Raw genomic sequence first — 24,584 nt, forward strand, 5'->3', positions numbered from 1 at the left:
TGGTGTGTCCAGCAAAACCACACTAGAGTATTGGACTGGTTTTCATGTTTCTTCCTCGGTAAACATGATGTTCTTGGTTGTCACATGATACTGTATTTTTCTTCTGGTAGAGATTCCATCTTCGATTTAATGTATTTTCGTACCACTAATTCAGCACTCCGTGCCAGGAGGACATTTTGATATAGAATATATGCACTGCCGTAGTTTTCGTGTGGTTCCAAAAGAAACACCGCAGCATTTTCTCCTCTCCTGTTTCTCATGATGTGTGGAGCAGTGGCTGCCCAGCTGGGATATTCAAACCTTCCAGGTCTAGACAGCTGAGATTTGGATTTGTTCCGATAGCAGCTTCCTGCTTACGCTGAGTAGAGAAAAGACGGGGGCAGGCAGGTAACAGAAATAAACCGGCTCTTCTCCCTCTCGGAGAAACAGTTGCAAATACCGAAAGTCTGTTTTCAAGAAAAACACCATCATTGATGCTGACATTTTCCCTGGCTCATTTGTACTCGTACATTATTTGTACGGTTATATTTTGCTTTGTGGAGGGGTGCATTGTGAGCCAGCCCACATGCAGAAGTGTATTATTTTATTTCCTGTGAGCCTCACTCTAAAGTATCACACACAGGCCATGGTGTCATTATGGTTCCTCTATTAGCATAAGCCTGTATTTATTTATTGAGACAAATCCACCTTCTTATCCAAGTAGGATTTATGTTAAATATTATTTTAGTATACAAAATTACCATCCGAAATTTAAAATAGCCTTACCTTTGAAACAAACTAAGTTTTCTAGTTATCTTTTGAGATGGGATCGTAGTCCGGTATATCTCAAGCTTTTATAAATAAATTTCCCATGAGAAGTGACAGTGAAGGATAATGATTAGGGCCCCGGGAAATGACGCAGTGGGTAAGGTGCCTGGTACACAACCACAAGGACCTGGCTTCAGATTCCCACCATCCTGGAAAAGCCAGGTAGCACACTGAACCTCTGTGAACTCATTGCTGAGTAGGGGGTAGGGCCAGATGGGCCCCTGGAATGAGGTCATTCAGCCTAGCCAATCATTGAACTCTAGGTCCAGTGAAGAGACCCTGTAGAAGGAGCTATGGGCTACATTCCTGCCACTCGGCTCCCAGCCACCTATCAAGACCCTATCTCAAGAAAAGAAGCGATAGAGGGAGACATGCATTTTTTGTGGTTTTCCAAATCAAGGTTTCTCTGTGTAGCTCTGGCTTTCCTGGAACTCACTCTGTAGACAAGACTGGCCTCGAACCCAGCTCTGCCTGTCTCTGCCTCCCACGTGCTTAGGAATAAAAGCATGCACCACCACCACCCGGCCCACAGAAATATTTTTAAAACAGAGTAAACTGAAACTATTCTAAAGAACAGGGTAGCAATGGAGAAAGATTCTCTGGATGTATCACTGCATTAATAAATACAGAAAGAACAGAAGAAATACAAACATCATTTTTTTAAAAAAATCATAGTAATGATTATTTCAGCAAAAAAAATAATAAGTAATACTAAAGTCAAAAATGCCAAGATAAGATCTGGTAGTTTGTATGCTAATTAAAACATTAATACTATACATATAGACACTACCACACACACATGGGTTCAGGAACCTTCCATAGTCTCAAACTATCTCCATACAGATTACTCACTAATGACAAAACTTCCACCAGAGAAGTCTGGCTCATTTCAGCATAGCTAAGAGATAGAAGTCATCATATCCATTTGTGGGGTGCATGGCCCCTGAGTGACTGGAGAGGAAGCCACTTCTTAGCCTTTCTGAACAAACAAGCAGAATCTGAAGCTAAGAGAGAAGCAACTATCATACAGATCCTAAGAGAATCTTTGGATTGTCCTGGACTCCTCCCAAACACCTGTGTCTTGAAAGACAAAAGACTCCATACAGGTTCAGATTTCAGAAGGAAGAAGAACTTGGGAAGCAAAGCAGGCAGATCTCTGTGAGTTCAGGGCCAGCCTGGTCTACCATAGTAAGCTCCAGAACAGCCAGAGCTACATGGTGAGACCTAATCTGGGGGCTGGGGGAAGGGCCGGAGACACAGGGCAGCTGGGTCCTGGATGGCCAGAACAAATCTTCCTACAGAGCAAAGGAACCTGGACACAGGGATTCATAGCAGTTCTGAAACACGTTGAGTGACATGGCACCGGAGTGCAAATCCTGGACGATACTGTACACACTGAATGCAGGAGGAAGTCAGGAGGGAAGTCCTGGCCTCTGCACAGGCTGGTGTCACACACAGCTGGTTGCAGCCTATAGAGACTTTGGAGCAGGACCTCAGAAGAATGAGGTTAGAGTGACCACCAAAGCTAAAATACGAAATGTATGCTATACTACACTCAATAGCATCATCCTTCCCGCGTTGGTCAGAGCCTCGTGGTGATTGGATGGAGCTGCTTTGCTATCAGGAGATTCACAATTATGTACTTACAAGCAAAGTTCATTGTGTCTGCAACTTGCAGGTGACTTAGCAGCAGGAGAAGGAATATTTCAATGTGATGAGGTTAAAAGTTAATGGATTGAGGGGACTGGGGAGATGGTTCCATGGCTAAGAGCATTGGTCGCTCTCACAGAGTTAATGGATTGAGGGGACTGGGGAGATGGTTCCATGGCTAAGAGCATTGGTCGCTCGCACAGAGGACCCGGGTTTGGTTCCAGCACATGCACGGCAGCTCACAGCTGTCTGTAACTCCAGCTCTAGGGGACCCGACACCCTCTTCTGATTTGAGGACACTAGGCATGCACATGGTATACATGCACACATTACAGGCAAAACATCCATATGCGCAAAATAAGTAAATTTTTAAAAAGAATAGTGAATTGGGGCCAATAGTCTTAGACATTTCTTGCATATGTCATAGTTTTTGTTAGGATAGGGTTCTTAATTTACAGTTTTACTTTTGTGTAGGGTGCACATGTGGAAATCACAGGTCAACTTGTGCTACTTTGATTGTTCCCTTCCACCACGCTGGTCCCAAGACTTGAACCCATGTCCTTAGGCTTGTGGAAGACACCTTTGTCTGCTAAGCCATCTTGCTACCCCGAGGTTTTTTATTTTATATCTAGTCTTAAATTTTTCATTGCACTTATTTATTTCATATGTGCGTGTGGACATGTGCACACCATGGTAACTGTGGAGGAGTCAGGACAACTATCTAGAGTCGGTCATCTTCTGTCATGAGGGTCCTGGGGATTGAACTCAGGTCATCAGCCTGACAACAAGCACCTGCATCTGCTGGCCTTACATTCTTTCAGAAGGATGAGAACTAAGTGTTCGAGAGAGGGGTGGATATAGTGAATTTGGTAATCATAGCATCCAGTGCAACTCGGGACGAGTCGGTGGATTTGTTGTGTATACACTGTTTGAAGCAACCCACCAACCAGCTGGACTTCCATGCTCCGAGTTACTGCTGCTAAGGCATTCCCAATCTCTGACCCTCTGGTCCCAGCCACTGTTACTGGGGGGAGACTAATACATGCAAACATCTAACTTGTGTTTTCTGCTGATAAACAGGTTTCCGAGCAGGAAATGGACGACGTGATAGCACGGAGTACTTACCAGGACAGCAAAGAAGCCAACTCCGCTCCTGGCTTAGGTATGGTCATGGCACATTCGCGATCACCATTGAGAAAAAGTTCCGTAAATTCACCCGTGGGCACTCCGCAAGCAGTAGCATAGGATTCTCTGTGGTTACCAGGGCTGGCCACAGTTGCTGTCAGAGTCTATACACTCTCTCGGTTCCTTCTTTTGATTTCTGCAGTTATTTAATGTATTTCATTAAAGACCTAATCATGCATGCTGCTGACATGACCCCCGTAAGTTAACAGCTATTCATGAATCTTGTTTGAAATACACAGAGGAGATTGAACACCAAAATATGAGTAATTTGATAATACAGAGTTGTTATCCATCCAAATGCTGGGGTTTCTTTATACGGATTTAAGTTTCAATACAAACTGCCTTCAGTTTGCTGCTGGAGGCAGCAAAAATTCTCAAGTTTTTCTCCGGTAGAAATTTTCAGGTAGGGAAGGAGTGCTGTCCTCCTTGGCATGTCTTACTAACTTAAAGCATTTCTTAATAACACTTAAACCTGTATCGAATTTTAAAACAGTTTCCTTAGTGTGGAGACCTAGGAGGTTTCTACAATCGTTGCCTGACTAGAGGCGGCTCTGACATTTAGATTGATACCCCGGAGGAAAAGCAACTCGGAGATATGAGTTACTGGATGTCAAAGGAAAAGGAATGGGATTTGGGACAGCCGTGAAATCTCTGATGATTTGCATCCATAATTAATATATTTAAGGTGGACTAAACCATAATGGGCTCTTTATCCAGCCCACACGCTGGGTTCTCTTATCCCAACACTTCTACTTGATCACTCAGCAAAGGTCTTTTTTTTTGAAGCCGGAATTCTCATGCCCTAAATCTCTTTTGCCTGTGACATGTAATTTAAAGTCTACAGGCTGAGCTCTTCGCCCTTCAGCTAAAAAGTTAAGATCGACTTCCAACCACGTCTCTAGTCCTTTCCGTAGTTTTCTGGATGGGGTTCATTGGTTCATTCATCCTGCTGGCCATGCGCCAAGTGTCACTGAGTACTTAGCAGACACCAGGTGTGGTGTGCAGGCAACACCACTGCCCAGTGGGCTTGCTGAGTAGTGAGAAAGGGGAGCTGCAAAGATCCACTCCCCCTTAAACTGTCCGGTATGCACAGACATTGAGGTGTGAGCCAAATGAGACCCTCGGTGATATCACAGAGCAGGAGGAGTCACAGCCAGGGCCCTGCGGCGTGAGCAGAGTCTTGAGTGAAAGAGGGAGGTGGGGTAGGAGGGGGGTAGACAGGTACCCAGGTAGACTAGATGCGGAGGTGGCTACTCAGGTAGGCTATGCATGCATTTACCTATGCATGGAACTCATTAGTGACACTCAGGCAAAGGATAGTTTGGTTAAATATACTTGGCTCCCCCCACCCCGCTTTTTGGTGAAATGTCTGAGCCTGCTTGTAACTTGAGATTGATCAGATTAATGATTTTCCGAATGCCCCCCCCCCCACAGGTACCCCCTTGAAGAGTCCATCTCTTGCCAAAAAGGTGAGTCAAAATGCACTTGGGGACCACAAACTGATTTTTAGAGGCTTCCCAGTCAAGTCCCAGACCCCAGCACTTATTTCTGCAAAGGGATCTTTTGGCCACTTTGTACAAGAAAGTGGCAACCACACCACTTTGAAAACCAGAGCCCCAAGGTGTGGTTCTCTTGTTAAGTATTCACCCAAGAAAGAAAGAGCAGAGCAGAAAAGTCAAAACCCCAAACATTTCTAACTCTGCTGAGGTTTGGGAGAGCCTGCAGCTACTGGGACACTGTGGGGCGTTCCTCAGTCCCACTAGAGCAGGATTTACACCGGGCCCCACTAGAGCAGGATTTACACCGGGCAATCACCCGCCCCGCCCCACCCTACCCCACCACCAGGTGTTCCATCAGTTGGCTGGGTCACATGGCTTAGGTTTTCATTCTCCTTTCCTAGCCTCCTTGCACTGGTTTGTTTTGGTTTTGCTAAAAGGATTAATAAACTACTGTTGTGGAGGCTGGGGAGATGGCTCAGCAGTTGACTGCTTTGCCAGAGGACCTGGGTTCAATTCCCATGGTCCCACATGGCAGCCCACAGCTTTCTCTAACTCCAGTTCCGAGACCCTCACACAGACATACATGCAAGCAAAATACCAATGCACATAAAATAAAGATGTAAATCATTAAAAAAAAAAACCTACTATTGCGGTTTTTCTGGTCATTGCTTAAAAAGTGCCCCTCTCCATCAAAAAGCAGTATCAGCCACGTTTTGATGTATTGATTGTCGCTTTAGCCACCCTACAGTAAGTGGAGATTGGCAGTTGCTATCATAGCTGGTCCCAGTGATCAGAGATTGGCTCTGGTATTTCTCCCTAGACTCCAGCATGTTCTCTTCCCAACAGGACTCGCTCCTCTCTGAAGCCGAACTCTCCCAGTACTTTGTCCACGACGGGCAGGGCTCCTTATCAGACTTCGTGGTGGCTGGCTCTGAGGACGAGGACCACCCTGGAAGTGGCTGTGGCACCTCAGATGATGGCAACCTGCTTCTTGGACCCCCTGGTGAGCAGGGGAGCTTGAGGGAATCGGGGACTCAGTAGTGCAGTAAGCAAGTCTCTACTAGGGGTCTTGTCCAGGACAGCGAGGAGAGAGAGCTGGAAACAGTGCGTGTGCCTGGCTGAGTAGAGGCTGCCTCTACCCTCAGCAGTGGCGACCAGCTGTCCACGCCACAGTGAGTGGTTCAACGCATTCTAGCTCCAGCGGTGAAGGTGACTTATCCAGGTCCCTCCACATGCTGTTTACAGCATGTCATCTTGAGTTTCGGGGCATCAAATCAGAGTAAGCAACCCAAGGCACTCACAGTTGAGGGGATCCCAGGCAAACCCCAGATCTCTTCCCTCTAAACTTCATTCTTCTTAGACAACAGTTAGAGATGTGGGACTGGGAGAGCCACTGTTAGCAAAAGGTCACTGCTACTCAAAAATCCTTGAGTCTCTGTTCAAATGTGATCATCGAACTGAATTGAGCTCTCAGACTTCTTCTGTTTACTCTTTGAGCTTCAGAGAGGCAGACATGGGAGCCACAGTGGGGTGTGCAAACGGCATGCTTGTACTTTCGCACTGTTGTGTGGACAAAAAGCATGCCAAGACCTGCAGAATCACCTACTGTGTCCTCGAGGAGCAGACAGCTTGGGCTGTGTCCCACGCCCTTTTGTGACAAACAAGGAGGGAAGGACCCAGGTGGTGAGAACACAGGTGTGAGGGACATGCTAGCCGCAGTACCTGGTACCTGGTGTTCTCGGCATTTAGGTCAGACCCTCAGTAACTCGGGGGACAGAATGAAGCTGAACTATAGATTCCCCACCCCTAGAAAGCCCACCATTCAAGTTAAATAACCAGAAGTTGGCTTTTGTTATTGTTCTTAAGGGTGAGATGGCTCCGTAGGAAAAACACTTGAAGCATGAGTTAGGGATGAGTTCGGGTCCTAGGAGCCACGTAAAGGCAGAAATCGGGAATCCTAGCACAGAGAGAGGGAAGGCAGGCAGGAGAACCCCCAAGGGGTTTTTAGGTCAGCCATCCTGCCATATACAATGGCAAAAAGCAAGACACTGTGTCTCAAATGAGGTGGAAGAGGAGGACTCTGGCACCTGAGATTGTGCTCCAACTCTGCCCATGTATAAACATATGCCTACTCACCTGCATTCACACTCAAACACACACACATGCGCACACACAAAGATATGCATGTGTGTATATGTAGCAATATGTATGTCTATGTGTATAAAAATGGGGCAAGCAGAATAAAAAAATCAAGACTGGCTGCCCTTGCTGTTTGAACCACAAGAAACCATGTTGTTTACATGGAATTTCAGTGGCTGGAGGCTGTGCCTGGCACCTGTAAATTCAGAAGTGCTTAAGGACAGTGACAAGAATGTGTTTGTTTGTTTGTAAGTGACTGGACAAAGCAGTCTTTACTCTTGATCAAGAGTGTGTGCTTAGAAGAGCAAACACTGGGTTTTATTTCTTTAAGGTGATAAAGTCAGGCCTAATCGGAAACCTGTTTTGTCTGACTCTTCTCTCTCCTTCCATTGCAGTTCACAAGGAGACAGGGAAAGCCAGGGCCAACAGCCTTGTGACACTTGGAAGCCAGAGGACCTCTGGGCTCTTACACAAGCAGGTAACCGTCGCCAGGCAAGCCAGTCTCCCTGGAAGCCCACAGGTCCTCAGGAACCCCCTCCTCCGCCAAAGAAGGATACGCGGCTGTGATGGCAATGACGCCAGTGACGAAGAAGACTTTGATGGTGAGGGGGACTGCATTTCACTCCCAGGAGTCCTCCCAGACCCCAGCAGGCCTCTGGTAGATGACGACACTCGGCCCACCTCGACAACCTCTTCCAAAAGCATTGATACAAGTAAGCAAGAGGACCGACCCCAGAAACCACTGGTCAGCAAGGCCTGCTCCGTGCCTCTCCTTGGCAGTGTATTGGACCTAGAGCATAGCATCCCTGATGGAATGGTGGGTACTCCTCCCAAGGCATCCAGCCTGCCAGGCTCTGTAGAAACCACCAAGAGTGGGCCTGGAGGCTCTGGGAGAAAGGAACTCTCAGGGTCAAAAAGTTCACCAAAGCTGGAATACAGAGTCCCCGTAGACACCCAGAGCTCAAGGAGCCCAGAAAACGCCACCTCCCCACCACAGAAGAATGGAAATCTGGTGTCCAGACACAAGCCTGTGGCTAGGATCAGCCCGCACTACAAGAGGTCTGATCACCTTGAGGCCCCCAGTGGAACAGCCAACGGACCATGTGGTCAAGACCTGAAAGTCCAGGCTCCAACCAGGAAAGACGCAGTCACTGGCCATCAGCCAAGTGGAACTGCAGAGAAGGTAAATGACCGGCTTTTCTGTTAAGTCTGAATGTTGCGCGAGTGACTGCCGAGGGCTTTGTGAGGCGCGGGGCAAGCTGGATGAGCATGTGGTGACGGCCGGACTATCTTTCAACAGTCATGTAATGGGTGCCCATTAGTGAGGTGGCAGGCTGTCAGTCATGGGATGACTCAGCCAAAGATCTGTGCTCACTGCCTCGCAGGGCACGGGGCCATCAGTGATGATGCGGAGCGGAGGGATTAAAGCTGTGGGCCTGGGGCCAACTCCACTGACCAATTGACATGAGTTGAATGATAGCATGGGCAAAGCATTGGACCTTCTCGGGCCTTGATTTTCTGGGCCCGGAGGCAGGGGGTTGCTTTCCGCCTTGGTTGGCTGATGGGAATGACCAGTAGATGTTAACTGTTGTTGTGTCCAGCTGATAAGGTCAGGAGGGACCCTCGATTGCTTCCAAGATCCCTACAAGGGAGTGAGTGTGATCAGAGCCACATAGACCCTTCACGTCATGTGAAGCCAGGCGTGGCAGCACGAGCCTGCAATGCTAGCACTCCAGGAGGTGAAGGCAGGTGGATTGGTGAGCTTGAGGCTAGCTCTGGATACATAACAGCCCTGTCTCAGAAAAAAAAAAAGAAAGAAAGAAACTAAGAAAATGTCACACAAAATAGTGTCCATCCACCACAGGGGATGCAAATTAATTAGTGTAACTAATTGCTCGTGTGTTCATTAACATTTCATTGTTCACTTAATTTTTGCAGTATATCTCTTTGCTAGCAAAGAGGAAAGGAGAAATTGTCCAGTCTCTGAGCAAAGACTCTGAGATGATTTTTAAGGCCTTATTAACGAAGATAGTTTATTGTGGTTTAAAGTGGATGTGTACATAAACCGGGAAAATACAAAGTCATAAAATTTGTATGCAGTAAAAGTCCTTTTTTCCCTTAACCTTAGGCATTCATAATTTCTCCTCTCCTCAAAAATTCTAGTTACTGAGCCTGGAGAGACAGCTCAGCACTTAAGAGCGCTGGCTGCTCTTCTAGAGGGGTTGAGTTCAATTCCCAGCAACCACATGGTAGCCCACAACCATCTGTAATAAGGATCTGGTGCCCTCTTCTGGCCTGCAGGTGTACATGCGGGGCACTCAGATATTTTATATCTGATATATATATATATCTGATATATATATATATATATACTGCTAAGCAGCACATGTTTTATGATACATGCCATTAGTGGGTGTGTTCTTTCCTTTTATAAAATACCATCTAGACGGGAGGTGTAGCTCAGGGGTGCAGTCCTGGCCCCGTACATGGCACATACACAGCCCTGGATTTGATCACCAGTACCCTATCCCTCCCCACATGCTGGCTCACCATTAAGACCACCGTAGAAGGCCAGATCAGGATTTTTATTCATAATTACTGATATCTATTAAAAAACAGTTCTTGCCAAATATAGTGTCACCTGTCTGTCAGGTTAGCAGTTCTGATTTGACATGCTATAGATGAGATAGTTAACACGAGCACACAGATACATACCAAGGTGGGGGCTTATATATATATTCTTAATTGTATTTAATGTGTGCATGTTCCGCCTGTCTTTCTCTCTCTTGCTCGCTCGCTCTCACTCAGTCACACATGTGCTGAGCCACCAAAGTAGCAATCAGAGGCCAACTTGAAGGATTCGTTCCTCTCCTTTATGTAGACCCCTGGGATCAAACTGAGGTTGTCAGGCTTGGAGGCAAGTGATCTTACCCACTGAGCCATCCCAGCCCACGATTTTCTAACTTTGAAATAGTTACAATAAGAACTTTTGTGTGGTTGAAGAGATGGCTCGGTGGTTAAACACACTGGGTACTCTTCCAGAGAAGCCAGGTTCAACCCCTAGCACCCGCGGGTTGGGTCACAGCCGCCTCCAAGGGCATGAGGTGCACAGACACACATTCTGGCAAACACACAGACAGAATAAAAATAAATAAAACCTTTAAATGGGGAGGGAGGTGGCGGTGGTGGCAAACACCTTTAATCCCAGCACCCAGGAGGGAGAGGCAGACAGAACTCTTGAGCTCAAAGCTAGCCTGATCTACAGAGCAAATTCTAGGACATCCAGAGCTACACAGAGAAACCCTGTCTCAAAAAAACAAAAATAAATAAATGTTTTTAAAATTGGAATGGGGGGGAGCTTTTGAGCAATATTTTTATGTCAAATACTTTTCTCATAAAAATTTTGGTTCTAAAATTTGACTTTACAAAAAAGGAAGGAGAATGTCTCACTCACCGTAAGACATCCTCAGATATGAAGCTGGTGTCTTCTCTTTCAGTGTTCCCACTGTTTCTATTAAGCACCTTTTAAAAGATTTTGTGATGTGATGGTTGTTGGTATGTATGCACGTGTGTGTGTATGTATGTATGTAGGTACGCATTCCCATGGGCGAATGCATAGGTCAGGGAGGGCATCAGGTTTCCTCTCTATCACTGCCTGTCTTATTCCCTTGAGACTGAGTCTTTCACTAAACTGGCACATGCTGATTTCCAGCTAGTGAGCGCCAGTGACTCACGCCCCAGCCCCAGGGCTGGGATCTGAACTTAGATCTTCATGTGTGTGTAGCAAGCGCTCTTACTGAGCCTTCTCCCTGGTCCTAGTAAGAACTCTCTCATGTAACAGAAAATGAACTGTTTTAAGATATGCAGTTGAGGGACCCTTTCCACTCCATCTTCTGTCCAGCTACACTCTTCTGCTTTCGTGTTTCCGTTCTCCCTCACCAGAACTTAGCTAAGTTAAACACTACGCTTCCCTCAGCCGATGACTGACACCTTACAGAATGAGTTTTCACATTATACCTTCAGATGGACATCCCTCCCCTTCTGCCACCACCTTTGGGCCACTTTATGATGCACCAACTCAGTGGGTTAATTTCAAATAAATATGATTGGGCTTTTTTGTGAGTTTTAAATTTGTTTTTGTGTTGAACATTCCATAGAAGAAAGGAAGATAAAGTAATTGACGCTTGGCCTAAGGGAAGTCTTGAAATATCTCATACTGGTTTCATTTCTCCCAATTTGCCCTCTCCCTCGCTATCAAACTTAGGAATTGATCTCACAGTCTTGGCTAGCCACATGTTAGAAGGTACCTTCCACCTATAGAAACCTTACCTGCTGTTCTTATAGCTATTCTCATCTTCTCTTTAAAACTTTTGAGATTTGGCAAGTCTTTTCATCCCCTCTTGAAAGCTGAAAAATCTGAGGCTTAGAGAATCCAGAACCTGGATCTGCCAGCTCCCAGCCCCGTCTTCCGGCTCCCAAACCGATTCTGTCTTAGGATGCAGAAACCCTGAAAAGCTATTAACGTGGCTTCTGCTTCTCATTGTGCCAGGAACTTCGGGGAAATCCCACCCCGGGGGACAGATATGTCCCCACCAACTGTGGAGCAGCCAGTAGCCCATGCCACCCAATCACTGGATCCCCCACAGAGAGCCTGCAGGGCGGTGCACCAGAGTGCGAGCCACACCCTGAGACTGGTAAGACTGTTAATGTTGGTTCCATTGAGGGACAGGGAAGCAAAACCGCTGAGGGAAATCAATATTTAGGTGTCGACTTCATGAGATCGCCATCCTTGATCACTGTGCCCACCCACCCCATGTGCGTCCCACGTCGAGCGCTTCCGTGTTCGGTCTTCGTTTTGTGACAGGGATGAGACCTAAGAAACTGGGATTCCCCGCCCCTCCCCCCCCCCCCCCCCCCCCCCCCCGCGAATCTCTCTAGTCTGCTTGTATGAAATCAAGCGCACTGAGAAATGGCAGTAAAAGCCTCCATGAAGAAAAGTAAGACGTAAATAAATAATAATGTAGGAAAACTGCCTAAGCATCATGGGAGACGGACTGACTGCATGAAAGCGGAAATCATGACCAATTACATCTTCAGGTGTTTTTTTTTTTAAGTCAAGCTGAATTAAGTGACTTAATTCTTCTTAGTGGCTGGTAATTACCATAATGTCCTGATAGCCACTGAAGTGTTGGTGGTCTGTGGTAATAGAAAAATCAGGTAGCTCCCTTGCCAATCAAGGCAGTCCCATAAAATTTGTATTACGTTTTATTTATTTAGTGTGTATATTTGTGTGTGTGGATGTGTACGTGTGTGTGTGTGTGTCCGTGTGTCCGTGTGTCCGTGTGTTTGCACGTCAAGGTCACAGGACAATTTCCCATAGTTACGTCTCTCCTGGGAATTGAACCCAGGTCTGAAGGTTGACATCAAGAGCCATCACCGGCTCAGGGATGTCCTACAAATTTAAAATTTGGAACTTGTGGGCTCCCTGCTACAGTCAGTCCTGGGTGCTCGAATCACAGGCTTATGCCACCATTCCTATAGTCTACCTACACACTGCTGACTACTCACAGAAAGCATGCAGACCCCCCCACGCACACACACACACATACACGTGCGCACACACGCATGTGCAAACACACACATGCACACAAACACGCACGCACGCAAACACACACGTACGCACGTGCACTCAGTTGCTCCTCCTTCCTCAGTCAGTGATAATTCGGTTACCATGGTTTCTGCTCCACCTTTCAGGTCCAGTTCACAATCACCCACTACTGAATGAATGCTAAATGGACAATTTTTATTAGCAATTTGACTCTACTGCTAAGCGCGTTAACTTAAATGGGGTTCCATCTGCAGAATATGAAGTTACACGGAGGCAGTTCAGGATATCCCCTTTCAAAATAGCCTTCATTTGAGACCAGTGCCCAGGTACACCCTAAGAGTGCACGTTCTGTAGAATGTCAGAATGTTCTCCTGGGAGCCTACATTGTCCTCCAAATAGAAGAAGCAAGAGACCACTTTCTTTTATCACCAAAACCAATCTCCTCCTAATTTGAAACAGTGCAGAAAATGTATCCACCCAAGGAGTTATTCTAGACGGGCTAATTTTCCTGGTCCTCAGGGGTTTGTGCCTTTGGGAGGTGTTTATACAGCCAAGCTCTTTGGGGACAGAGAGGCGTTTAGGCTCCCAGCCCCAGAGTCAAAAGACATCTGCTCTGTGTTCCCTAGAGCTGTCCCACCTGTTCGGCTGTGCTTCCAACCCTCTGCAGGTGTCTGTCTGTCCCCTCTGGAATTTACACCATACAAGCGTCAGGAACTGATGATGATTAATACGTAACAATACATGTGCACGGTTTTAATTAACATATAAACCTTGAATCTTACCAAGCTGCTTATCGTTGAAGTCTCACGTTGAAGGAGCCTGAGAGAGTTGGTGCAATGATGCTCTGGCGCCCTCTAGGGCTCTGGCGGTAGACCTGAAGTGTTTGATGCTCTGGCGCCCTCTAGGGCTCTGGCGGTATACCTGAAATGTTTGATGCTCTGGTGCCCTCTAGGTTTCTGGAGGTATACCTGAACTGTTTGCCCTGCATATTAAGTTTCATGACTCCTACAATTTTTAGTGTTCCACCTTTTTGTGGTATTTTCATTCTCAAAGGGACCTTGACTATTGAGCATGGCCCTTCTTCCTTCTATTTTATCAAAACTCAATGCTTTCCAATGTACAGAAAAGATATTCTTCAAAATGTAAATTTTTAAGGGAAAGATCCTAAAACACACAATTGATAAAAGAAGGAGCTCTTTACCTTTAAAAAAAAAAATCTGGTTTTTGAGCCCATGAAATGGGTCGTCAGATAAAGATGCTTGCTGGCAATCCTGAAGACTTGAATTCAACCACCGGGACTCATATGGTAGGAGAGGACTACTGCCTCCTACAGGTTGTCCTCTGATCTTCATACAGGTACCATGGCACCAAGTCCCTGCACATATACACATAATCAATCAATAAATAGTTCTGATTCTTAGGACATGTCTGAAAAATGATACAAGGCAAGAAATATAAGACATATACACAGGCCAGGTCCGAATCCAAGCTCTGATACAAGCAGGGACTCCTAACAAGTCACACAAATCCTCAGTTGCCTGCCTCGTGCGCTGGATCCTGAGGCATCTGTGAGGTTTCTCCATGTACCCTGTACTAAGAAAGCACTGTTAGTAAAGCAGTATGCATTATGTGTATGTGTGTATGTGATTTTCCTAAGGGAAAAGAATCACACCTGCATGTATAAGCTGAGCATGTGATGGGCATTTGGTAGGGTACATACAGGCACACACAGTTTTCCTGAGATGGCTTTCAGAAAGAAAGAAAGACTGGTTTGTCCTTGTGTGTAAGAACAAGACAATAGCTATGCTGGTCCTGAGGGCTGACCTGCAGCCCAGGCAGCCATGATTGGTTCTCTTAAAACAGGAGCAGGGACCGAAACCTCCAAGGACTCGGCAGAGCTATTGTGAGAGAAACTCAGAAGAGGTGTGGGGAGCGTAGACGCCCTATTTGCTGCTAGCTCTATAATGAAATGCAGGTCTCTTTCTTGTATAAATTAGGAAGTTGTTGACCCAACCGAGAAGATGGAGAGGAGTTCTCCATCGCTCTTCCTCTGTGTGTCCAGTCGGTACTGCTAGGCCCATTGTGTGTACAACAGGCACAGGATCAATCACATCCTGTGCCGCTGCTTTTCTCGGTGTGGTACCTAACACACTTCTTAGCCTCGGGCACCCAGAGAAAGCCATGGTCAAGCAGCTACCGTGGTGACTGTTCCTGCATGGCAGGGATGGCATGAGCCACACTGAGCCCTGGTGACTCAGCAGCACTGCGGTCTGCTCTAGGAGGCAGCTGGACCTGCATCCCTGAAGGCTTCCACCCTGGGGGTGTGCCCATGGGGGACATCTGCTGGGGTTTCCAAATGAAGCATCGAAAGGCAGTCCAAGGGTTACCTCCAGATAACCTCATCTCCTGCAGAGGGGCTGGGGAATAAGGCTCCATTGATACAGGGCTTTCACAGACACATGAAGCCCTGGGCTGGATCCCAGCATCACAACTGGTTGTGGTGGCTTACACTTCTGTAATCTGAGAAGGAAGGTTGGGAACTCTGAGTTCAAGGTTGGCCTGGGGTACACGAGATCCTGCCTCAAAATAAATAATAAATAAATATGCAAACCTCTGAAGATACACACTTTGCAGCAACTCAGCTCACTAACAAAAACTGCGCAGCAATGTGCCTCTTAGTGAATGTTTAGTCAGCGAATCTGAAACTGTTAAGTGGCCTTGGCAGCCAGAGACGTGGCTCAAGGGTTAGATCCCTGAGCCCACATACAAAAGGAGGGAGCGTTCCCTTTACACGCTGTCATCTGATCTACACACACACACACACACCATGATAAATGCTTTTTTCAAAATGGCCTGAGTCCCTTCCTCTTGTCACACTGCCATCCACACCCCACACCCCCCACACCCCCACCCCCGTGTTTGGTGTCAGCAGAAGTAAAGATGTTACACTTGAGAGTTCACAAGCACAGGAATGGTACTTGGCCACCTGAGTTTAAATCCCCAGTACTTACGTGGTGGGAGAGAAGCAACTTCTACAAGCTGTTTCTCTGACTTGCACATGTAATACAGTATGGTCTACACACACACACACACACACAATAAATAGATGTAATTTTGAAAAAAAAATTTTAAATTGAGACTGGGCTACATCAGTGCTACCCACCTTAATCCCAGTGCTCAGGAGACAAACAGATGGATCTCTTTGAGTATGAAGCCAGCCTGGCTAGCCATGGCCTCAAAGTAAAACCCCTTCTTAAAGAAAATCTAGAGCTGGAGATAGAATTCAGTGGAGGAGTGATTGCTTGGCATGTTCAAGCCTCTAGGTTCAAATGCTCAGTACCACCAAACAGAGAAAGAAACATTGTAGCTAAAATCCTATCATTGGGTATGTAGCAGAATTAGTTGGGAGAGTGCTTACCTAGCCTGTGCCAGTCCAAGGCCCTGGGTTTGCTCCCCAGTGTGGCATATCTGAGCACAGTGGTACAGATCTGTACTCTCAACACCACAGAGTCAGTAACAAGACTATCTTTCTCTCAAAAACAACCAAGAGCAGTTGTTGGCACACATCTTTAATTCCAGCACTCTAGAGGCAGAGACTGGCAGACCTCTGAGTCTATACAGCCTGGTCTATACAGACAAACCCTGTCTCAAAAAAACCACCCGGTGATTTCATAGACAAGACGTGAGAGGAACTTAACATTTGGGGGAATGCTTCTCAAACCGAGACTTCTTATGGCTCTGAGCCTGCTTCCCCACTGTGAGATGATACATGCCAAAGTGAGATTTGCCCAAGAGAGTGCCCACTGGAAGGCTTTCCAAGGGGACACCTCCAGGTCAGGGCAACTCTCAGAACCACTCTGGGACTTGACTTCTGGCTGCCCCCCGGCCCCACACCTCAGAGCTCCGTGTTTTGTACCTGTCTGCTTTCAACCTGTTTTACTCCTCACCATTTGGGTCAAACTGTCCCTCATGACCCCTCTCAAGATCCCCCACTGCTGAGGTTTTTTGGACTAGCTGGTGTTCAGGTCTCCTGCTTCTCCAAGCCATGGCAAAGGCAGAGCTAGAGCCCCGTGTCAATGGGAACCCTAGCTGGAGCATCTGTCGTTCCCTTTAGCTCCATCTCCTTGCTAAAAAACAAGCCCTTTGACTAAGCGTGCAGGCACAGGCCTGTCATGGAGGATGAGTCAAGAGGGTCCACAGGGCCCCACAGAGAAACCATCTCAAAAAGCAAATTGAGGGCTGGAGAGATGGCTCAGTGCTTAAGAGCATTGCTTGCTCTTCCAAAGGTCCTGAGTTCAATTCCCGGCATCCACATAGTGGCTCACAACCATCTGCAAAGAGGTCTGGTGCCCTCTTCTGGCCTGCAGACATGCACGCAGACAGAATATTGTATACATAATAAATAAATAAATAAATATTTTTTTAAAAAAAAAAAAGAACCGGGCGGTGGTGGCGCACGCCTTTAATCCCAGCACTTGGGAGGTAGAGGCAGGCAGATCTCTGTGAGTTCGAGACCAGCCTGGTCTACAAGAGCTAGTTCCAGGACAGGCTCCAAAACCACAGAGAAACCCTGTCTTGAAAAACCAAAAAAAAAAAAAAAAACAAATTGAAAAGGTAAGTCTCTTGAGATTGGAGGTTCAACTAGTTGGTGCAATTTGAGGCTGAAGTCACTCATGACCAGACAGGTGCAGGAATGGGAAGAGACCTGACGCCTCTGCCCAGTCTAGGCCAAAGCTAAGGAATAATACCAACGGCCTCTCCCCAAAGCTGCTGCCGGTAGAGGTGCTTGGGTCAAGAAAGCTAAGCAGGGGATTTCTGGTGTCGCCTGTCTGAAAGCAAACAAAGAGAAATGGGCAAGTTTAAATGTCCGTCCTGCCTGTCTGAGTTATTTTAAGGCCATTAGAGCAGGGTGGTGGTTGTTGGCTGTGAGGACTCTGCAATTTGAGAGACGAAAAGAAAGACCAGAAGGTCTATAGGTAGGCTGAAATTATTTATACTTTTTTAAACCTCTAAAAGGTTTCTGTTTGCTTACACTTTCCCTATCACCCGATACAGGATGGGATGGTTCCTCAGTCCCCCCTCCCCCAGGGAAGAGAAGGGAAGCTCATCCTGTCTCCAGCGAGGCTTCCACCATCACCAAGCAAGTTGGCCAGCCTTTGTCTCCCAGGACCACGGAGCCTGAGTCCCAGGACATATCTAAAGTGAAACCAGACAGCGAGCAGAATACGTCTCCCAGAGAGAAGGCCTTGGCTCCTCCTGACTTCAGCAGGACTTGGGCTGCACCTGGGAACAGCTCTCCCAACACCAGGAGAGCAGCTGTCCCCACGAGCACAGGAACAACACCAGCTACCGCCATCCCCCATCTCTCCCTTGTGTCCCAAGAAAGGAGTCGAGGTCCCAGCAAGGCCTTGGAAACAACGGAACTCTGCATACCTAGAAGCTGGAAGGATGGTCCTCAGCTCGAAGATACAGCTTGTATGTCTGGGAAGACGTCACATGCCAGCCCCTCTCTGCCACTGACTCCCGACAGGACCCTGTCAGGGAACAGAGAACGCCCTGTGACAGACAACTTCATCAGGGAAGCCTCTGAGGCAAGGTCACAATTCTCCCAGAAAGCAGACTTCGGGACTCACCTGGGCATTGTTGAGGACCAGTCACAAGAAGGAGGTGGGGATGGCAGTTCCCACCGTGCCCAGTCAGTCAGAAGTGACCACACATCCTCCCCAAGGAAGACTGAGGGCACAGGCCCTCCCCCGCCCCCACAGTGGGCGTCCCAGCCTTCCGTTTTGGATTCCATCCATCCCGACAAACATTTTGCTGTGAACAAGAACTTTTTAAACAACTACTCCAGAAATTTTAGCAGTTTCCATGAAGACAGTATCTCCATCTCGGGCCCGGGAGACAGTACGGAGCCATCACTCTCGTCCATGTACGGCGATGCTGAAGACTCCTCTTCCGACCCTGAGTCTCTTGCCGAAGTGCCACCAGCAGCCGCCAGGAACAGCTGGTCGCCTCCCCATTCTCATGGGTCCTCTCATCAGGGAGGAACTAGTGAGTCTGAGGATGAGCAGATAGAAATTTGCTCCGCAAGTGGCTGCCCCGAGAACCCGGGCGCTGCCCATCCCCCTGCCCGGGCTGCACTCTGTCGAATTCTGCCACTCCAGGATGGCACTCTGAGTGAGCCGGCGGCGGGGGGCGCCTGTGAAAGAGTCTGCTCCTTGCCAGGGACTTCACACACCTCCATCTCAAGCTCTTCCCAGCCGTTTTCCTTCCTGGATGTCAGCTCTCAGGAGCATGAGACGCAGGTGGGCATAAAGGCTTCACAGAGCCGCAGGCCCTCACGCACAGAAGAAATCGTGGCCACCACCGGCACGAGCTCAGTCGTAGGAGACAGCCAGCCTTCAGAAATGGCCAGCCATGGTCACAACCTGCCATTTGCACTTAGGAACTCGAATGTGGTGAATGGCTTGGAATGTGACCTGCTGGGTAAAGGAAGCCCAGACGAAGAAGAAGCTGAAGCAGCCGCCGCTGGCATGATGCACGGTATCTACGCCCTGGGTGCTGAGGGCCCGAAGAATGGAGAGACTGTTTTGGCAGACCTACACATTGCCAAGAGTCGCAACCCGGACGATTTACTACAGAAACCAAAAACAATCTCCAGGAGGCCCATCATGGCCTGGTTTAAGGAAATAAATAAAAATAGCCAGGGTACACATTCGCAAAGCAAATCTGAGACGGAACAGTCCTCGACGCTGACTACAAGTCCCGGCTCCAAAGCCCAGACAGTGAGCACCAGCCACAGCAAGGGGTTGGCTGTGCCTAAGGGTTTTCCTCCAGTGCAGAAGAGCGAGGAAAATACAGACCTCACCAAGAAAACTCCAGTGGAAACACAAAACTATCAGAAACCCAAGTACGGCCCTAGGCTGAGGAGACTGAGTGGCAAAGGCAAAGGTGGCCCTGAGGGCCCCGTGGCCAGTTCTGTCAAGGCCAGTGGAACTGACCACAGGAAGACCTTGGTTTCACCCCAGGCCTCCCAAACAATGCTTTCCAAGGCGGTGTCACACCGGCTCCACATAGCTGACCAAGAGCCTAACAACGCTCCTGTGGACACCCCCAAGCCTGAGGGCAAGCCACCCCTGGCTCCCTCGGGGCCACTGAGGACCTCGGCATCAGATGCGGGCATCAAAACCTTCGCTTTACCCCTGACCTCCCCCAAGACTCTCCCTGAGCAAAGTGCAAGCAGTCAGTTCCACATGGCTGTTTGCTCGGAATCTGACACAAGTTGTCTGGCCGTCTCCAGGTTCCCAGGGTGTGGAGCGGAGGGCAGGGTGTTTCATGGTGACTCTGAGTCAGTGAGTCCCACAGCACCAAGGATCAGACAGAGCAGGCCGCTCACACCCAGCCGAGTGGACTTGGTGGTGTCAGAAGCAGCCCAGCCTGGGGGGATCATTGAGAACAGAAGTGAAAAAATCACTAGGGATCATGTAGAAGGGACAAGCCAGCTGAAAATAGTTGATATTTCTTCTGAAAGAACACCAAAGAATGTGTGTGGTGACAAGCCACCTGATGGTGACAGACAGGGAGGGCTCTTGACCCAGAGCAGCTGTAGGGAAAAGAGTGGACTTGGTCTCCGGCAGTCGGCGTGGTCACCTCCCTCTCAGGCCTCCCAGGTGGAGCAGGAAATGCGCTGGCCCTTCGGCATGGCCAAACCAGACTCCTCCCCGCAGCTACCTGCTAAGACATCAGATTCCTCCCAAGGCAGATCAAGCCAGATGCCAGCCTCCCTAGGGGTGCCCAAGAATGGTATACCCATAGGCCCCGGGGGAGAGGAGCACCCCTACTTCACACCGAGGCCAGCCACCAGGACTTACTCCATGCCAGCCCAATTCTCAAGCCACTTTGGACGAGAAAGTCCTTCCCCACATAGCCCAAGCCGCTCGTCTCAGGATCCCCAGGTCCCTGTGATGAGTATCGGTCTCTCTGAGACAAAGGCAGCCAAAGGCGTGACTAATGGACAAGGTACGTACAGTGTGAAGCCTCTTCTGGAAACATCAAAGAACCTGCCACCTATGGATGGAGGGGACACCAGCGCAGTCCCTGAGGCGAGCTGCCTCGTCCCAGACAAGGTCAAAGCCACTAGGAGGCATTACTACTGTGAGCAGAGCTGGCCCCATGAATCTACCTCGTTTTTCTCTGTGAAGCAGAGGATCAAGTCTTTTGAGAACCTGGCCAATTCTGACCGGCCCGCAGTCAAGTCTACCACATCCCCGTTCTTATCCGTGAGCTCCAAGCCTCCCATTAGCAGGCGGTCATCTGGCAGCATTACTTCAGGGAGCCTCAGCCACCCCAGCGACGTGACAGCAAGGTCACTGAGGCGAAGCCTGAGTTCCTGCAGTGAAAGCCAGAGCGAAGCCAGCGGCCTTCTTCCGCAGATGACCAAGTCCCCGTCCAGCATGACGCTGACTGTCTCCAGGCAGAATCCAACAGAGACTAGCAGCAAGGGCCCCAGTTCAGACCCAAAGAAATCACTCGTCCCTGTGGGCATTCCCACTTCAACAGGGACCCCAGCCTCCTCACCCACGAAGAGGAACAAGTCCTCAGTACGCCACACCCAGCCTTCCCCCGTCTCCCGATCCAAGCTCCAGGAGCTGAGAGCCTTGAGCATGCCAGACCTGGACAAGCTGTGCGGTGGCGAGGACGACTCCGCTGGCCCGGGTGCCGGGCTCTTCAGAACCCAGCTGGAAATCATCCCCAGAAGGTCCCTTGGTTCCCCCGCTACCTCTCCAGCTGGCTCCCCAGCTAGAGGTCATCCAGGCCTCGACGGCGCAGCCTCCCCTGCATGTCCTGTGAATGGTAGGACCAGAGTCTTCCCAGGAGGGAGCCCTCCAGTCAGTGACCCCACCATACCCACTGGAGTCAGGGAAGGAAATGAACCTGCTCGGGTCCTACCTTCTGGGAGAAGCTGGTCAATGACGTGAGTATCTAACCTCCCTCTTTCTTAAGCCATTGAGAATGCTTGTAGATTTAGACAGTTTGTAAAGGTGATAGGGGAGCCCCATGCCACCTCTCCCCACTCTCCCTAATCAACACCTTACACAACTCTGGTCCATTAGTGAGAAGTAAAGACTTAACCCCGAACAGCCAGCCATAAGTATAAAGCCACCAGCTTCAGATTTGGCTGAATCAACTCCGCAATGTTCTTTTCTATTCCAGGATCCAATCCAGGCCATCATTGCATTTTCTTTTCTTTCTTTCTTTTTTGTTTTTTTTTTTGTTTGTTTGTTTTTTGAAATGAAGTTTTTCTGTGTAACAGCTCTGACTGTCCTGACTTGCTCTGTAGACCAGGCTAGCCTCTAGCTCACAGAAATCCATCTGCCTCTGCCTCCCTAGTGGCGGTTAAAGGCGTGCGCCACCACCACCTGACTACAGAGCATTTATCAGTCCTAGAAGCACAAAAAGCCCTGGAAGCCACCTGTGCCCGCCAATGTGTGGTGACTTCAAGGACATGAGTAACAAGAAGCGGGGGAGGTGGTAGGGGAACAGGCTATGCCTCAGGGAATTCTGGGCTTCTAGAAGCAGCTGGAAACTGCTAACTATGTGGAAACTCTGGCCATTTAAAAATGTTTCACCAGGGCCTCCGATTTCTAAACATGTCAGAGCTGTCTGCTAGACTCCTGCTCTGATCCCTTACCACCCTAGAGGGGTCCCCAAACTCACTTGCTACACTGTCGGGGAAGGATATTCAAGCTGGCTTTGCAGGATTCTGTGGTTACTCTAGGGCGGGAGGCCACAGTATGGCAGGAAGTCCTCAGGAAATGAACAGGTTATTTTCCTTTCAACCTTCTTCAAATGTGTTTTTCACTTAGTCTGGACCAACTCCTCGCCTCAGCGGGGGACCAGCAGAAAATACAGGCTGTTTTATCATCAGTGGGCTCAAAATCCACCATTTTCACGCTCATTCAGGAAGCGAAGGCACAATCAGAGGTGAGTGGACACTGGAACGGCAGGGCAGCGCCGCTGGGGCCATGGGGGCAGATGCTGGGCTCAGTCTGTTTGCTGCGCTGGAGGGGCTGCACCTTGCTGCGATGGAGGTGTCCCCTGCAGCACTGTTCGGCAGCCTTTCCACCCCATGGACGAGTTTGCAGGGGAAATGCTAAACCACTGTGTACTTCTGTGTACCTCCGTCCTTTCCAGTGTGGCCATAAACTAGGAAGGGGAGCCACCTGCTGGTAAAAGGCTCACACTGCTATAGTCTCACTTGGGCCCTGAAGAGCTGCTAAACCCCAGGCCCTGTGTGACAGTGAGGAGTAAGGAAAGACAGCATGAGTTCCCACCTAGAGCTCCTCTTGGGGTAGTAAGAAATTGAACCTCGACAGGTGAACACGTGTAGAGAAAAAAAGCGAATAGAAATGACTGATAACATGCTGGGTTACTAATGGCATCTGCAAACACTATGAAGGCAATTACCCGCCCCGCCACCTGGCACCATCTGGAGTTTCTCCGTTAAGGGGCAGCCTTACCTTCTAATGGACCAGGATGGGGAGGAGATGGGGAAGGGAAGTGGGGGTAATCGGAAACAAATACCTGCTAGTTCCCTCTCCATTCAGATTCTCAGCCGATTGGTTCAGGTACATACAGTCGAGACCCTTGGTGGGGTGGACAGCTTTAGCCATCGTCTTGCTACCTCCCTCACTGGCAGGCATGTGTCATGAGCCACAGTCTCACTCTGAGACATTGTCTCATTCCTGCCAGGCCGTCTTTGCTCCAAAGGTGTTGAAGCAGATACAGTGCACAAGGACACAAGAAAGCCTCAACCAGACAGGGACATAAGATGTACTCTCAGAAGGCAGAGGCAAAGCAGTGCTTTGGGTGCAGACCCAACGCCAGGCCCCGCTATTGGTCTGACACCCTGGACAAGAGTGCGATTTGGTGTTGAGGACCATTGGTGGGTCATCAAATGTGGTCTTCTTTCCCTGTCCCCCTCCCCTCCGTCCATGCCAGCGGCACTTCTCTGCTTATCCCACGGAGCGTGGGACGCAGGGGCTAACACCAGAACTGCGCAAACCAATACCCTGGGGCCTTCTGGTGGTCCATGAAAGATCAGAGAGGTCAAAATTCCAGGTTGCTTTTCTGGCTACCACACACTCAAGCTTTGGTGGGAGGACGCTGTTTATCTGGCTTCCCAATGCTGTCCCAAGTTTCTCAGGCAAAATCGGCCCTGACCATCAGCCACTAGTATATTTGTTTCTCCAAATACCCCTGCAAAAAATAATTTAAATAAACAAGTTTTGATGACAGCATGCCCATTTTAAGGTGCACTGTCCCTGCTCTAGGAAGAGTGTCCGTGTCCCAGCATCAGACTACCATCCAGAAACTGCAAAGACCACTCACTAAGCCACATGTGTGCAGCTGTGTTTGTTGAGAAAGCATAGAGGTCAGGGTCACCTTTCTATGCACTGGTCCAGGTTGGCTGAAGGTGCCCAAGTCTTCAGGATTTACCAATAGAACTAAACACTCATCCATCAGATTTCCTGATCAACTGAACCCACGAGTGGTTTTTGGCTCCCTTTTTGCCCAGTCCTCAAAGTTCGTTAGCTTGAGGCTATCTTTGAAGCCTTTGGTGATTGCTTCATGAAAAACCGAGCACTGTAGAGCTTTAAAATGTTAATGGATCATGTCTAAAACGGGGGTGAAGT

General features: G+C 48.7%; 1 protein-coding gene across 5 annotated transcripts in view; it reads left to right on the plus strand.

The window, feature by feature from the left end:
- Pdzd2 (PDZ domain containing 2) overlaps window positions 1–24,584 on the plus strand; it is a 356,084-nt gene that overhangs the window by 321,073 nt on the left and 10,427 nt on the right. For all 5 annotated transcript variants that reach the window (XM_075975855.1, XM_075975857.1, XM_075975858.1 and 2 more), the window contains 7 exons: window positions 3,538–3,619; window positions 5,077–5,111; window positions 5,988–6,144; window positions 7,676–8,463; window positions 11,830–11,974; window positions 17,944–21,862; window positions 22,755–22,872. In XM_075975855.1, the coding sequence (XP_075831970.1) occupies window positions 3,538–3,619; window positions 5,077–5,111; window positions 5,988–6,144; window positions 7,676–8,463; window positions 11,830–11,974; window positions 17,944–21,862; window positions 22,755–22,872 (5,244 nt within the window). The remainder of the gene's footprint in view (window positions 1–3,537; window positions 3,620–5,076; window positions 5,112–5,987; window positions 6,145–7,675; window positions 8,464–11,829; window positions 11,975–17,943; window positions 21,863–22,754; window positions 22,873–24,584) is intronic.

The sequence above is a fragment of the Microtus pennsylvanicus genome, chromosome 6, assembly GCF_037038515.1.
Source record: "Microtus pennsylvanicus isolate mMicPen1 chromosome 6, mMicPen1.hap1, whole genome shotgun sequence".
NCBI lineage: Eukaryota > Metazoa > Chordata > Mammalia > Rodentia > Cricetidae > Microtus > Microtus pennsylvanicus.